This window comes from Bufo gargarizans, chromosome 8, assembly GCF_014858855.1.
Source record: "Bufo gargarizans isolate SCDJY-AF-19 chromosome 8, ASM1485885v1, whole genome shotgun sequence".
NCBI classification, from domain to species: domain Eukaryota; kingdom Metazoa; phylum Chordata; class Amphibia; order Anura; family Bufonidae; genus Bufo; species Bufo gargarizans.
Window position 1 is genome coordinate 85,161,862 of NC_058087.1, and position 15,370 is coordinate 85,177,231.

General features: G+C 42.3%; 1 protein-coding gene across 5 annotated transcripts in view; it reads left to right on the forward strand.

The window, feature by feature from the left end:
• Positions 1-15,370, forward strand: part of ADAM23 (ADAM metallopeptidase domain 23) — a 380,159-nt gene that overhangs the window by 94,582 nt on the left and 270,207 nt on the right. For all 5 annotated transcript variants that reach the window (XM_044303192.1, XM_044303191.1, XM_044303194.1 and 2 more), the window contains exon 4: positions 8,116-8,179. In XM_044303192.1, coding sequence (XP_044159127.1) covers positions 8,116-8,179 — 64 coding nt within the window. The remainder of the gene's footprint in view (positions 1-8,115; positions 8,180-15,370) is intronic.

A 15,370-nucleotide genomic window follows, 5' to 3' on the forward strand; every position in this document is an offset into this window, starting at 1 on the left:
CGAGAAAAATAGGCACAAGGGTGAAGCAACTCTTTATCTCCTGTACGTTGTGACAAAACCGCCCCCATTGCTGAATCAGATGCATCCACTTCTACCGTGAATGGTAGTTCTGGATCTGGATGGATTAGTATTGGTGTGCCTGTGAACAGAGTCTTTAGTTGACTAAATGCGTCTTGTGCCTCGGGAGTCCAGGTAAAGTGTACGGTTTTCTTTGTGAGTTGTGTGATTGGTTTGATGACCCTGGAGAAATTCCGGATAAATCTCCTGTAGAAATTGGCAAAACCGATGAATCTTTGTATGTCTTTTACATTTCTGGGAGTAGGCCACTCCGTTACAGCTCTAATCTTGCTGGGGTCCATCTCTAGACCCTTCGGAGAAATGATGTATCCCAAAAACTGAACAGTTGTTTTTTCAAATTCGCATTTCTCAAGTTTAATGTAGAGTTGGTGTTCTCGAAGTCTCTGTAGAACCTTGCAGACATCCATACGATGTTGCTCCAGACTTTCAGAAAAAATTAGAATGTCGTCCAAGTATATTATTACGAACTGATCCAACATGTCCCAGAACACATCGTTAACAAAGTGTTGAAATGTAGCTGGCGCATTACACAGTCCGAAAGGCATAACGAGGTATTCGAAATGTCCATACCTAGTTCGGAAAGCAGTCTTCCATTCATCACCCGGACGAATACGGACCAGGCTATATGCTCCTCTGAGATCGAGTTTCGTAAATATTCTGGCAGTGCGCAGTCTTTCGAGAAGTTCAGATATTAAAGGAAGGGGATAACGATTTTTTACAGTGATACTATTAAGTTTCCGGTAGTCTATACAGGGGCGTAAAGAGGAATCTTTCTTTTCTACAAAGAAAAAAGGAGCACCAGCTGGAGAGGTGGAGGGTCGGATAAACCCCTTTTTTAGATCTTCATCTAGATATTTTTTCAAAGCCTTCAATTCAGGATCAGAAAGCGGATAAATGCAGCCAAACGGTATTTCCGCTCCCGGTAATAGTTCAATCGGACAGTCGTAAGAACGGTGAGGAGGAAGCTTATCTGCATTTTTCTTGTCGCCAACATCCTGAAAATCCTTGTACGGCAGAGGTAATAACTCACTTGTAGACTGTTCCGGAACCAGAGGGATCGCTGGAGTTGAAGACTGAGTGTCTTGCAGGCAATTACACTGACAGAATTCCGACGGGAAGTGTAGTACATGATTTTCCCAGTCAATGGATGGATTATGAATCGCCAACCATGGGATCCCCAAGATTATGGGAAATTTTGGTGAAGAGATCAAAGAAAAATGGATGTCCTCAAGGTGATCCGTGTTGATGCGCATTTGGAGCCTTACCGTTTCTTGCGTAACTGGACCTGAGGAAAGAGGTGAGCCGTCCACAGTCTCCATATCCAATGGTGTTGTTCTCTTTAATAGTGGGATATGGTTTTTTTGTGCAAATGTTAAGTCCATAAAATTGCCCCCGGCCCCAGAGTCCAGCATAGCAGAGCAGGAGATTTCGAGTTCAGAGGTGAAAATCTGAATGGGTACCATGAAATGAGACTCGGGGATAGTAGTTTGGTCTTTCTTCCAAGCAATAGGGGAAATAGAGTTTATTTCAGAGTGTATGGAGTATGGATTTTCTGATTCCAATTGTTCTTCTATCTCTCTGACCGCGTTTATTCTACGGACCCTTCTAGGGCAGTCGATAGCATAATGTCCCGGTTTTCCGCAGTAGAGACAAAGATCTTCTGAGATGCGTCTTTCCTTTTCCGCTACAGTTATGGATCTCCGTAATGCATCGATTTGCATAGGTTCCGGTGCAGGTTCAGGATTACAGGGAGCTGATGGTCTGAAAAAATAGGTGGGTCGGTTTTCCTGCGCCCATTCTTTCTCCCTTCTCCTTTCAGTAAGTCTCTGATCGACTCTGATACAAAGTTTAATGAAGTCTTCAAAGTCTTCTGGAATATCTGTCCTAGCAAGTTCATCTTTCATTTGCTCAGACAACCCCCACCGGAACTGACTCTTTTGGGCGGCATGATTCCAGGTGGTGTCGGTCACCCAGCGGCGGAATTCGGCTGTGTAAACGGCCACTGAACGGTTTCCTTGGCGTAGATTATGTAGTTTTAGTTCCGCAGTAGCACAACGATTAGGATCATCAAACATCTGACTTATGGCAGAGATGAAGGTCTCCAGATCCCGCAGAAGGCTGCTGTCGGTCTCCACGTAAGGAGATGCCCATGCGAGAGCCTCATCAGACAAAAGATTGATTATGAACAATACCTTCATCTTTCCAGTAGTGAACCGGGCTGGATTCATTTCAAAATAGATTCGACATTGGTTCATAAAACCTCGGAATTGGCGTCGATCTCCATTAAACCTTGCTGGGAGCGGCATGCGAGTATCTCCAGCTGGGGCCTGCCCCTCCAGGAGTTGTCTCTGTAGGGCGATTATTTCCCCTTGTTGATCTTGTACCACACTTTGTAACTGGGAAAACTTTTCCTGATAAGTGGTTCCGAATTCTTGTAGCTCTATAACTTGTTTTTTCAGGAGCGTCACTGCGGACTCCATTTTTGAGGCCAGATTATTCTGTTAAGGTTACCTGCACAATTGCTTGTAGAGGTTACTCGAAGAGGGGAAGGAGTCCAATGGCAGCGACACAGGAACAGAGGAGCGTGGAAACGGAATGGATGAATGATCCCGATATGCAGGAATGGCGGTGGCTCAATGGACCCGATAAGGTGCACGTGGTAGATGAGTGCCGAAGAACGAGGAAGGCAAGAGAGTAGTCAGGCAGTCCTGGGTCGGTACACGGGATGGCAGGTACAAGGATTCAGGATTAGGCAGGAGAGTAGTCAATGGAGGCAGAGTTCGGTACACGAGATGGCAGGTGCAAGGATTCAGGATGAGGCAGGAGAGTAGTCGATGGAGGCAGAGTTCGGTACACGAGCAGGTTAGCAGACAAAATACTGAGAGGCTGAAGCAAGACTACGGCTGAGATAGCTCAATAATCTGGCAAGGGAGGAAGTGACATGGTCTTCCTTAAATAGGGCGTACACAGATCTGATTGGTCAAACCAAAAGCAGGAACATTCAGGTCAAGGAGGTGGTTCAAAAAAGTAACAGAAACTGTCCAGGAAGCTCTGTGGTCTAGTGAGCAAGGCTACAGCCTAGGACGCTGGAGTCTCCCGGTTCGATCCCTGAAACTAAATACTAAATACTAAACTGTATTAGTGAGATGAGCATACCATGTAAGCGATCATTCACACAGCCGTTGCCCGGCCGTGTGCATTCCACATCACGGATGCGGACCCATGTCATTTAAGAGTTATTTTAGTTTTTTTTTTTTTCTTCCCTCCACCTAAAAGATTTTAGTTTGTTTTTCAATTGAGTTGTACAGTTTATAGGTCAGATTAAAGGTGGAAAAAGTTCTTAAATGATTTATCTTTGTCTCATTTTTTTACATCACAGAAACCTGACATTTTAACAGAGGTGTGTAGACATTTTATATCCACTGTACATGTCATTTAAGAGTTGGGCCCGAGGCATAATTTTTAATATTAATGTGTTGGCATATTATAACATTTCAATAAAGCAGTTCATATACTCATATAAACTGATTCCAACTGAGTCATTAATACTCACTGAAATATATACTTTAATCTTGTCAGTTAAAAATACCATTACAATCAGATGTGATGTACTGAAAACTAAAATGGGAACAAGCACTGTAACTCTTCAAGCTGATGTTTCTACACACTTTTGTCCAATAATAATAGTTCACTGAGCTGTGAGATCTGAATAGCTGAATGGTTTCTATTTTAGAATCTGCCCGCCGCTGCCTTGTAAAGTGCATCTTTTAGCTGAGGGTATAGCAGAGGAGAAGCGTTCAGGTAAAGCGCTCAAGCTACAAGGAAACAGAATGGCGCTTATTGGTAAATTTTCATGACGGGGGTATTGGTTACTTTTCGTTCGCCCCCTCTCATACTTAACTGCCTTTTATCTAACCCCCTCCCACCATTAAATATCCAACCCAATGTTCTATACTCCATTAAACCTTAATAAAACTCAGACATCAGGCTGGATTAAATTGCCCACAGCAGCCGTTTTATTAACATAAATGATATATCCATAAACATTTTTCTTAGCTAAACATAAACATAATCATATCAATGACGATTACTCCCGGGGGAGGTCCTTGAAGCCCCAAATAACTGAGTTACCCCACCGGGTGAGCCATCTTGCCTCTATCCATTGCCCTCCAGCTCAGAAGCACCACTGAATGGCCCCCTTTAATACAGCCACAACTGATCGCCCACCATGGGAATCCAGCCCCAACCGTGGAGCCCTCCTATCTTCCTCACCTGCGAATATAACTAACTTCAAGGACCTCCCACCGCCACAGCCGCCATGACAAAATATTGCCCCCATTACCACCTCCTCTACCCATCCCCAAAACAAAACTGTAAAGGGTCAGACCCCCAAAAGTTGAAGTCCCAGAGAGAGATAAAAAAATAAAGTGGAAAAAATTGTCAAAAATAGGGAAAAAAAGAAAATTAGACATATTAGGTATCGCATTGTCTGTATCGACAGGTAAACACCGTAAAAAAAAAAAAAAAAAAAACTGTGCTAAAAAAACTATTTTTTTGTCGCCTTACATCACTAAAAGTGCAACACCAAGCGATCAAAAAGGCGTATACCCCCCAAAATAGTACCAGTCTAACTGTCACCTCATCCTGCAAAAAGTGAGCCCCTACCTAAGACAATTGCCCAAAAAATAGAAGCTTCTACAGAAGACAGTTGCCCGAAAAAAAAAAAATATGGAGACATGACCTAACCTGTCAAATGAATGTTGTAAATAAAAAATAAACGGTGCCAAAACAGCTATTTTTTGTTACCTTGTCTCACAAAAAGTGTAATATAGAGCAACCAAAAATCATATGTACCCTAAAATAGTACCAACAAAACTGCCATAGTTTCCAAAATGGGGTCAATTTTTGGAGTTTCTACTCCAGGGGTGCATCAGGGGGGCTTCAAATGGGACATGGTGTCAAAAAACCAGTCCAGCAAAATCTGCCTTCCAAAAACCTTATGGGGTTCCTTTCCTTCTGCGCAATTCTGTGTGCCTGTATAGCAGTTTACAACCACATATGGGGTGCTTCTGTAAACTACATAAATATTAAGTTTTGTTTGGCTGTTAACCCTTGCTTTGTAACTGGAAAAAAATGGAGTGACATGGAAAATCTGCCAAAATAGTGAAATTCTGAAATTTCATCTTCATTTTCCATTAATTCTTGTGGAACACCTAAAGGGTTAACAAAGTTTGTAAAATCAGTTTTGTATACGATGAGGGGTGTAGTTTATAAAATGGGGTCACTTTTTTGGAGTTTCTACTCTAGGGGTGCATCAGGCTGGTCTTCAAATGTAACATGGTAGCTTAAAATTATCCCAGTGAAATCTGCTTTCCAAAAACCATATGGAGTTCCTTTCCTTCTGCGCAATGCTGTGTGCCCGTACAACAGTTTACAACCACATGTGGGGTGTTTCTGTAAAATTCAGAATCTGGGCAATAAATATTGAGTTTTTTTGTCTGTTAACCTTTGCTTTGTTAGTGGGAAAAAATGTATTAAAATGGAAAATCTGCCCAAAAAGTTAAATTCTGAACTGGTCCTTAAAAAGTGGGTTTTGGAAATTTTCAGAAAAATTTCCAAATTTGCTTTTAAACTTCTAAGCTTTCTAACGTCCCCAGAAAATGAAATGGCATTCACAAAATGATCCAAACATGTAGTAAACATATGGGGAATGTAGATTAATAACTATTTTTGGAGGTATTACTATCTATTATAAAAGTAGATAAATTGAAATTTGGAAATTTGCAAATTTTTCCACATTTTTGGTAAATTTGGTATTTTTGTAATAAATAAAAAAATAAAAAATTGACTCAATTTTACCACTGTCATAAATTGCAATATGTGACGAGAAAACAGTCTCAGAATGGCCTGGATAAGTAAAAGCACTTTAAAGTTATCACCATATAAAGTGACGCATGTCAGATTTGCAAAAAAATGGCCTAGTCCTTAAGGTGAAATATGGCAGGGTCCTTAATAGGTTAAAAAAGAACATTAAGGCATGCTTGCATTTGTAATGTTTATTTGATAATATAACAATTGAAAGAAGAAATAAACTGCCTTAAATTACTTGGCTTACTGAACAGTGCTATTTGCACAATTGCAATTGGAGTGCCCTGATTCTTCTAATATATTACACTGCACGTTTTTCAGCTATTACTGCCGGCCAGGTGGCTCCTCAAATTGTCTAACTGGCCAAAAATCAACAATGCTTTGTTCATCTTTGGTATAACAATTACCACAATGGGGGAAAGAATACACCATGCACAATATATCCCATTGTGTTTAGCTGTGCAGTGGGCTGCAACGATTGCTCAATGTAATCGGCAGAAAAAACTCCTCGATGCAGTTCTCCTGCATCGAGGATTCGTTTTGATCATGTGACCACGGAGTGTAAGTGAAGTCTATCACTCACCGTTCCATGGTCTCCCATTGGCACCATGCTGCACTGTCCTGCGTGCGCTGCCTGATGCTGTGCGACGTCAGGTCCCAATGCATGTTGGGAAGAAGAAGTCGCTGCGGTCCTTCTCCTGTGGACTCCATATCTTCCAGCCGCGCACCCTGCCAGGAAAGGTAAGAATTACAGGGGGAGGGGGCTGATAGCACTGGGGGAGTGGGGACATGGCATGGAGGGGCTGATGGCACTGGGGGACATGGCATGGAGGGGCTAATGTCACTGGGGGAAATGATGGCATGGAGGGGCTGATTGCACTGGGAGACATGATGGCATGGAGGGACTGAGGGCACTTGGGGACATGATGGTATGGAGGGACTGATGGCACCGGGGAACATGGCATGGAGGGGGCTGATGGCACTGGGGGAGTGGGGTACATGATGGCACTGGGGGCAGCTCAAGGCTCAGAGGACTGATGGTACAGAGGAATGATGGCACTGGAGGGAGCTGATGGCAGAGAGGACTGATGGCACTGGAGAGAGCTGATGGCATGGAAGGGGCTGATGACTGATGGCACGGGGGCTGATGAGTTTTTATAAAGGAAAATGTTATTTGAATTCATTTTTAAAAAAAATTTGAGTACTTGATTAATCATTGGATTAATCGATAGAATACTTGATTACTAAAATAATCGATAGCTGCAGCCCTTCTGTGCAAATACATTCTCACTGCTGTATATCAATTTACACATCTATTGGTTGAAATATTTGTAGAAACTGTAATTAAAGGGGTTGTTCAGGATTTTAAAAACATGGCTAAAAAACAGATCTCCGACGGAAATGGCTCAAATGGATGACAACTGATGCAACAGGATCTTTTTTTTTTTTTTTCTTTCGGATCAGTATGGAAAGTTAAACGGTGATGTGAACTCAGCCTAAGGCCCAATGCACACGACCGTAGGTGTCCCGTTGCCATATTGCGGACCGCATTTGCGGATCCGCAATACACGGCCACCGTTCCATGTGCATTCCGCATCACGGATGCGGACCCATTCACTTTAATGGGTATGCAAATCCAGAGATGCGGAACGGAAGCACGGAACAAAACCCTACAGAAGCACCACGGAGTGTTTCCGCTGGGTTTCGTCACGTACGTCCGTTCCGCAAAAAGATAGAACATGTCCTCGGCCGGATCGCGGACCCACTAAAGTTTCCCCGATCCGCTGCGGCTGCCCCACGGACGGTGTTCGTGTGCAGAAGGCCTAACTGATGAAAGAAACTGACCAAGTAACTGAAGTGTGAACTTTGCCTTACTTCCAAAAAAACAGCACCACACCTGTCCACAGGATATTTGTGGTATTTCAGCTCAATCCCATTCACTTCAGTTGTTCTGAACTGCGATACCAGACACAAACCATGGGCAAGTATTTCACTTTTTTTGTTTAATCCATGGCCAACCCTTTGAAATTAATATTTTGAATGTGGCCAAATCTGTGTAATATTGTGAACATTAAAATAATATACATTTTGGAAAGATTGTGCACTTGTGTGGCGTCAATACAGTTCTCGTTGATTTAAATATCCAATATTACTCTCTGTGTTTTTCAGTGGCTTGTTGTCCTCAGAGTATGTGGAGATTGAGTTCAATGAAGGAAAAGCTAAATCCAACAAGGTAATGTAACAACAATGTATTCACATGATATATGTATTCTACAGATATAGAGTTACGTTTTTTGGCCAGACAATCAGCTTTTTTTGTGGAATAATTTTTAGATGTGTTTGAGGTATTTTTGCCCATATAGTGTTGTCTTTTCAATGGCATTTTGGCTTTCCTGGCGTGTTTTTAATAGGAATGTTTTTAGACCCCCTAACCCCCGTAATGTGTAATGTAATTTTCTCTGTACAGCTATACGGGAAGAACTATGGTAGAAAAAAACGCTATGCAAATGTCCCGTAAAAAAAATAGCTAATGCTGCAAAAGAAAAAAAAGTGGAGGGCTATGGGAGTAAAATGGCAGGCAATTAGAAAAAAATGCCAAACCCAGAGCATGTTGTGATTTGAAAAAAATTTCAGTGACCGAAAAAACTTATTTTTAAAGGTAAAAAAATGCCATTACAAAAAAGGTCTGTTTGTCCTGCATTTCATATTTCTCATAGACTTTCATGCAAAGGCTGGAATTGGCGTTTTAGCCTAAAAATGCTGCAATAAAAACACCATAAAAAAAAGCAACAACAAAAAAAAACATCCACAAAACCCTTCAAAAACACCAGAAAAAACTATGTGTGACACCAGCCTTAGGCCTCTTTCACACGAACGTGTGCGCTCTGTGGCCGTATTGCGGACCGCATTTGTGGATCCGCAATACACGGGCGCCGTTTCGTGGGCATTACGCATCACGGATGCGGACCCATTCACTTCAATGGGTCCGCAAATCTCGAGATGTGGAATGGTGCGGAACGGAAGCACGGAACGGAACCCTACAGAAGCACTACAGAGTGCTTCTGTTCCGCAAAAAGATGTCCTATCTTTTTGCGGAACGGGTGGATCACGGACCCATTAAAGTGAATGGGTCCGCGATCCGCTGCGGCTGCCCCACGGTTGATGTTTGTGCATTACGGCCCACAGCACAGCCACGGGGAGCACACGTTCATGTGCAGGAGGCCTTAAGTTGTTTTCGTAGCAAGCAAGCATATGGATTTCTATAAGCTCATTTTAGATGAATGGAACAGATTTACAGTTGCCAAAATTTCTGAAACAGTTCTTGGGGTGTTGCACCCTTCGGCCTCATGCACACGACTGTGTCCATATTACGGTCCACAAACCACGGTTCTGCAAAATACGGACATCTTCCATGTGCAATTTGCATTTTTCTTACTGCCATTACTAAAAATGACTACTGTTGTCCGCAATATGAACAAGAATAGGAAATGTTGTATAATTTGCAGAATGACATCCATGTGCTGTCCTTTTTTTTTTGCGGATCCATAGAAAAGAATGGGTCCGTTTGCCATCCTTTAAAAAATGCGGATCGGACACGGATACAAAATACGGTCATGTGCATGTGGACTTAGAGTGCTTCCACACTTGTTTTTGGGATTATACAAAGGTTATGAAATTCATGCATATTTTGGGGTTTTGTTTGGTTGTGGTGTTTTTGGCCCCTTTCACACGGGCGAGAATTCTGTGTGGGTGCAATGTGCGAGGTGAACACATTGCACCCGCACTCAATCTGGACCCATTAACTTCAACGGGGCTGTTCAGATGAGCGGTGATTTTCACGCATCACTTGTGCGTTGCGTGAAAATCGCAGCATGCTCTGTGTTTTTCACGCAACGCAGGCCCCATAGAAGTGAATGGGGTCGCGTGAAAATCGCAAGCAAGTGCGAATGTGGTGCGATTTTCACACGTGGTTGCTAGGTGACGATCGGGATGGGGGACCCGATCTTTATTATTTTCTCTTATAACATGGTTATAAGGGAAAATAATAGCATTCTTAATACAGAATGCTAAGTAAATTAGGGCTGGAGGGGTTACAAAATAAATAAATAAATATTAAACTCACCTCATCTACTTGTTCGCGCAGTCCGGCTCGTCTGCTTTCTTCTTTTTTGAGGACCTGGGAGGAAAAGGACCTTTGGTGACGTCACTGCGCTCATGACATGGTCTATTCACTTCAAAGGGTCCGCAAATCCGGTACTTCCGCGTACTTCCATTACGCAAAAAGATAGAACATGTCCTATCTTTTTTGCGGAACGAGCAGATCGCAGACCCATTAGTGAATGGGTCCGCGATCCGCTGCGGCTGCCCCACGGTTGGTGTTCGTGAATTGTGGCCCGCAATTTGAGGGCCGCAGCACGGTCACAGGGCGCCCTGCACACGTTCGTGTGCAGGAGGCCTAACTTGCATTTTTTCTAAACTTCTGGGAAAAATGCTACACACAGAGCTTGCTGCATGTTGAAATTAATGCCAAGGGACCAAAAAAAATCCAGAAAATTGTCTTAAAACACAAAAAATGATGTGTTTTTAGGGCATTTTATGATTTCCTATTGGCCAGCATATAACATCTGGTCAAAAAAACTGCTGACAAAAATGATGTTTTTGCAATAAAAACTACAAGTGCAACCACTGTAAACCAGTCAAGTCAAGGTTACATTTTATCTTGGTTTTGAAGACAAAAAGTTTCCATGTAATAGTCCTTTTCATAATAACTGCTGAGGGATTGTTTTTCAGAAGATCAGTGTAGTATATGAAGATAAAAAAGACATTTGATCCTGATTTCATAGGTAAAACTCTAGGGATTGCACTACTTATGTCAGCCGCAAAACCCATTAACAAAAGTCATTCTAGGTAACATTTAGATTCATTGCTGTGTGTAAAAGCTTCCTGTAGTCCAGCACTGAGCCACTATCGGTAACTTGCACACTACAACACAAGGCTTAATACACTTATCAATTTAGCTTTAACAGCTGGATGGAGTCAAGTGCCCTTTGTAGAATTTTTTTACAGTGTAAGCAATTACAATATAGATGGAGGTGCATGTCACTTTAATTTATTACATTTTAGCAGTCTGGAACAATGCAAGTGCTTACTGGCAAGCTGTATATAGAATGTGAAGATGGTAACGTCAGTGCTGGTGTGCACTATTCAAAATGAGCAGCTTTCCCTGTAGTTTCAGTCTGTTTTCAAACTGTGGCCATGTGCAGGTTTTACATCTAGCTCACATTACTTTAGGTATTCAGACCAAGTATAACCCATTTTTGGAAATACTGTCATAATAGTGCCTGGGCACATGGTTCTGGGTCATAACTAGAGAAGCCATCGCAAACATTTATATGCCTTAATTATTTTAGACCCCAGACGCCTAAATTAATCAGACCCCAGCCCAGACCAGAACCCTAATCTAATCGGATCCCCAACCAGAACCCTAAAAGTAATCAGACTTCAGACCAGGCCCCTTAAATCAGAACTTCAATCAGACCCCTAAAAATAATTAGAACCATGACTAGACCCCTGAAAGTTATCATAACCCAAGCCAGAAGCCTAAATGAATCAGACCCCAGACCATAACCTTAAGGACTGTTGCCGTATTGCGGACCGCATTTGCAGATCCACAATACACGGGTGCCTTTCCGTGGGCATTCCGCATCACGTATGCAGACCCATTCACTTAAAATCCAGAGATGCAGAATGGTGCTGAACGGAAGCATTGGACGGAACCCTATGGAAGCACTATGGAGTGGTTTTGTCCCGAACATGTCCTATCTTTTTGCGGAACGGGCAGATCGTGGACCCTTTACAGTGAATGGGTCCGCGATTCGCTGCAGCTGCCCCATGGTTGGTGTTTGTGCATTGCAGCCCGCAATTTGCGGGCTGCAGCACGGCCACGGGGCGCACGCGTTCATGTGCAGGAGGCCTAAATTAAAGCAGTTGGTTTTTATTTTTTTTGATGACCTATCCTCAGGACAAGTCATCAATATCAGATCAACATGGGTATGACTACCTGCACCCCTGCCGATCAGCTGTTTAAATAGAATACAGCACTCTTACGAGCACTGCCTTCTCTGCTCGCCATTGGAATTGCAGCAGTGAGCAGGTGTAATTACAACTCGGCTGTCCCCATTCACTTCAATGGGGTGGCTCTGTAGTATTCACTTGAACAGGAAAGGGCCATCCCCTTGTAGTGAATGAGGATGGCGGATTTGTAATTACACCTGCTTGCTGCGAAAATTACAACAGCGAGCAGGTAAACGGAGAAGAGAACACAGTGCTCGTAGTAGTGCTGCATTCTCTTCAAACATCTGATTGGCGGGGGTGCAGGCAGTCGGAGCCCCGACAATATGATTTGATGACCTCTCCTAAAAATAAGTCATCAAAATAAAAAAAAAGCATGGAGCATTCACACATCTGTAAGTGTTTTGCGGATCCGTAAAACACGGACACCGGCAATGCTCATTCCGCAATTTGCGGACCGCACATAGCATTCCACTATAATAGAAAATGCCTAATCTTGTCTGCAATTGCGGACAAGAATAGGACATGTTCTATTTGTTGGCGGAAAATGAAGCATGGATGTGGAAGTTTGGATCCGCAAATGCGGATACGGACAGCACATTCCAGCATTCCAGCCCCATTAAAAATAAATAGGTCTGCACCTGTTCCGCAAAATTGCAGAACGGATGCGGACCCATTTTGCGGACGTGTGAATAGACCCTATATCAGACTGCAGGCCAAACCTCTTAAATTAATCAGACCCCAGATAAGACCTCTTAAAGGGTTTTTTCCAAATGAATTACAACTTAAGTTTACCCCATTCCAACTAATGCTGTTAAATACAAAATTATTATATACTCATTTCTATCTCCTGCGCATTTCTCTATGCCACCAGTCCAGTTCTCCTCCCACTTTTTACGTGCAGGCTGCATAGATAACATGTACAGTGGATATAAAAAGTCTACACACCCCTGTTAAAATGTCAAGTTTGTGATGTAAAAAAATGAGACAAAGATAAATCATTTCAGAACTTTTTCCACCTTAAATGTGGCCTATAAACTGTACAACTCAATTGAAAAACAAATTGAAATCTTTTAGGTGGAGGGAAGAAAAAATATAAAAATAAAATAATATGGTTGCATAAGTGTGCACACCCTTAAACGGATACTTTGTTGAAGCACCTTAATTTTATTACAGCACTCAGTCTTTTTGGGTATGAGTCTATCAGCATGGCACATTTTGACTTGGCAAGATTTGCCCACTCTTCTTTGCAAAAACACTCCAAATCTGTCAGATTGTGAGGGCATCTCCTGTGCACAGCCCTCTTCAGCTCACCCCACAGATTTTCATATCGGATTCAGGTCTAGGCTCTGGCTGGGCCATTCCAAAACTTTAATCTTCTTCTGGTGAAGCCATTCCTTTGTTGATTTGGATGTATGCTTTGGGTCGTTGTCATGCTGAAAGATGAAGTTCCTCTTCATGTTCAGCTTTCTAGCAGAAGCCTGAAGGTTTTGTGCCAATATTGACTGGTATTTGGAACTGTTCATAATTCCTTCTAGCTTAACTAAGGCCCCAGTTCCAGCTGAAGGAAAACAGCCCCTTGGCATGATGATGCCGCCACCATGTTTCACTGTGGGTATAGTGTTCTTTTTGTGATGTGCAGTGTTGTTTTTGGGCCAAACATATCTTTTGGAATTATGGCCAAAAAGTTCAACCTTGGTTTCATCAGACCATAACACCTTTTCCCACATGCTTTTGGGAGACTTCCGATGTGTTTTTGCAAAATGTTGCCTGGCTTGGATGTTTTTCTTCGTAAGAGAATGCTTTCATCTTGCCCCTCTACCCCATAGCCCAGACATATGAAGAATACGGGAGATTGTTGTCACATGTACCACACAGACAGTACTTGCCAGATATTCATTCAGATCCTTTAATGTTGCTGTAGGCCTCTTGGTAGCCTCTCAGACCAGTTTTCTTCTCATCTTTTCATCAATTTTGGAGGGACGTCCAGTTCTTGATAATGTCACTGTTGGGCCATATTTTCTCCACTTGATGATGACTGTCTTCACTGTGTTCCATGGTATATCTAATGCCTTGGAAATTCTTTTGTACCCTTCTCCTGACTGATACCTTTTAACGATAAGATCCCTCTGATGCTTTGGAAGCTCTCTGTGGACCATGGCTTTTGCTGTGGGATGCGATTAAGAAAATGTCAGGAAAGACCAACTAGAGCAATTGAACTGTGTTCCATGGTATATCTAATGCCTTGGAAATTCTTTTGTACCCTTCTCCTGACTGATACCTTTTAACGATAAGATCCCTCTGATGCTTTGGAAGCTCTCTGTGGACCATGGCTTTTGCTGTGGGATGCGATTAAGAAAATGTCAGGAAAGACCAACTAGAGCAATTGAACTTTATTTGGGGTTAATCAGAGGCACTTTCAATGATGGCAGGTGTATGCCGACTCCTATTTAACATGGTTTTGAATGTGATTGCTTAATTCTGAACACCGCTACATCCCCAGTTATAAACCACATTATTTTAGGTTTTCTGTTCTCTTCCCTCCACCTGAAAGTACCCTTCTCCTGACTGATACCTTTTAACAATGATATCCCTCTGCTGTTTTGGAAGCTCTCTGTGGACCATGGCTTTTGCTGTGGGATGCGATTAAGAAAATGTCAGGAAAGACCAACTAGAGCAGCTTAACTTTATTTGGAGTTAATCAGGCACTTTAAATGATGGCAGGTGTTTGCTGACTCCTATTTAAAAAACTAAAAGATTTCAGTTAGTTTTTCAATTGAGTTGTACAGTTTATAGGTCACATTAAAGGTGGAAAAAGTTCTGAAATTATTTATCTTTGTCTTATTTTTATATAGCACAGAAACCTGACATTTTAACAGGGGTGTGTAGACTTTTTATATCCACTCTAAGTATATGGCATGTGATCATCACAGTCAATCACTGTCCTCAGTGGCAGGAGACACTAGGGACAGCGATTGGCTGCAGCCGTCACATGCTGTAAACAAACTGCAGGAGGAGTACCAGCAGTGCAGAGAATGATGCAGGAAAAATAGGTTTATTTTACAGCAAATGTATAAATAACTGGAGCAACCACTTTAAATTAATCAGACCCCAAACCCATAAAATGAATCAGACCTAAAACAGACCACTAAATTAATCATACCCTATACCAGACCCCTAAAATCAAGCAGACCCCAAATCGTACGCCTTACGTTAATCAGACAAGAACCATAAAAATGATTCATTTTTATGATGGATGTTTTTGCTCACTGGATCCTTTAATCACCATGATGGTTGCTTTATGAAGTGCTGATTAGAAATGAGCTAATTATTCTTCGATTCGGCCGGTTCA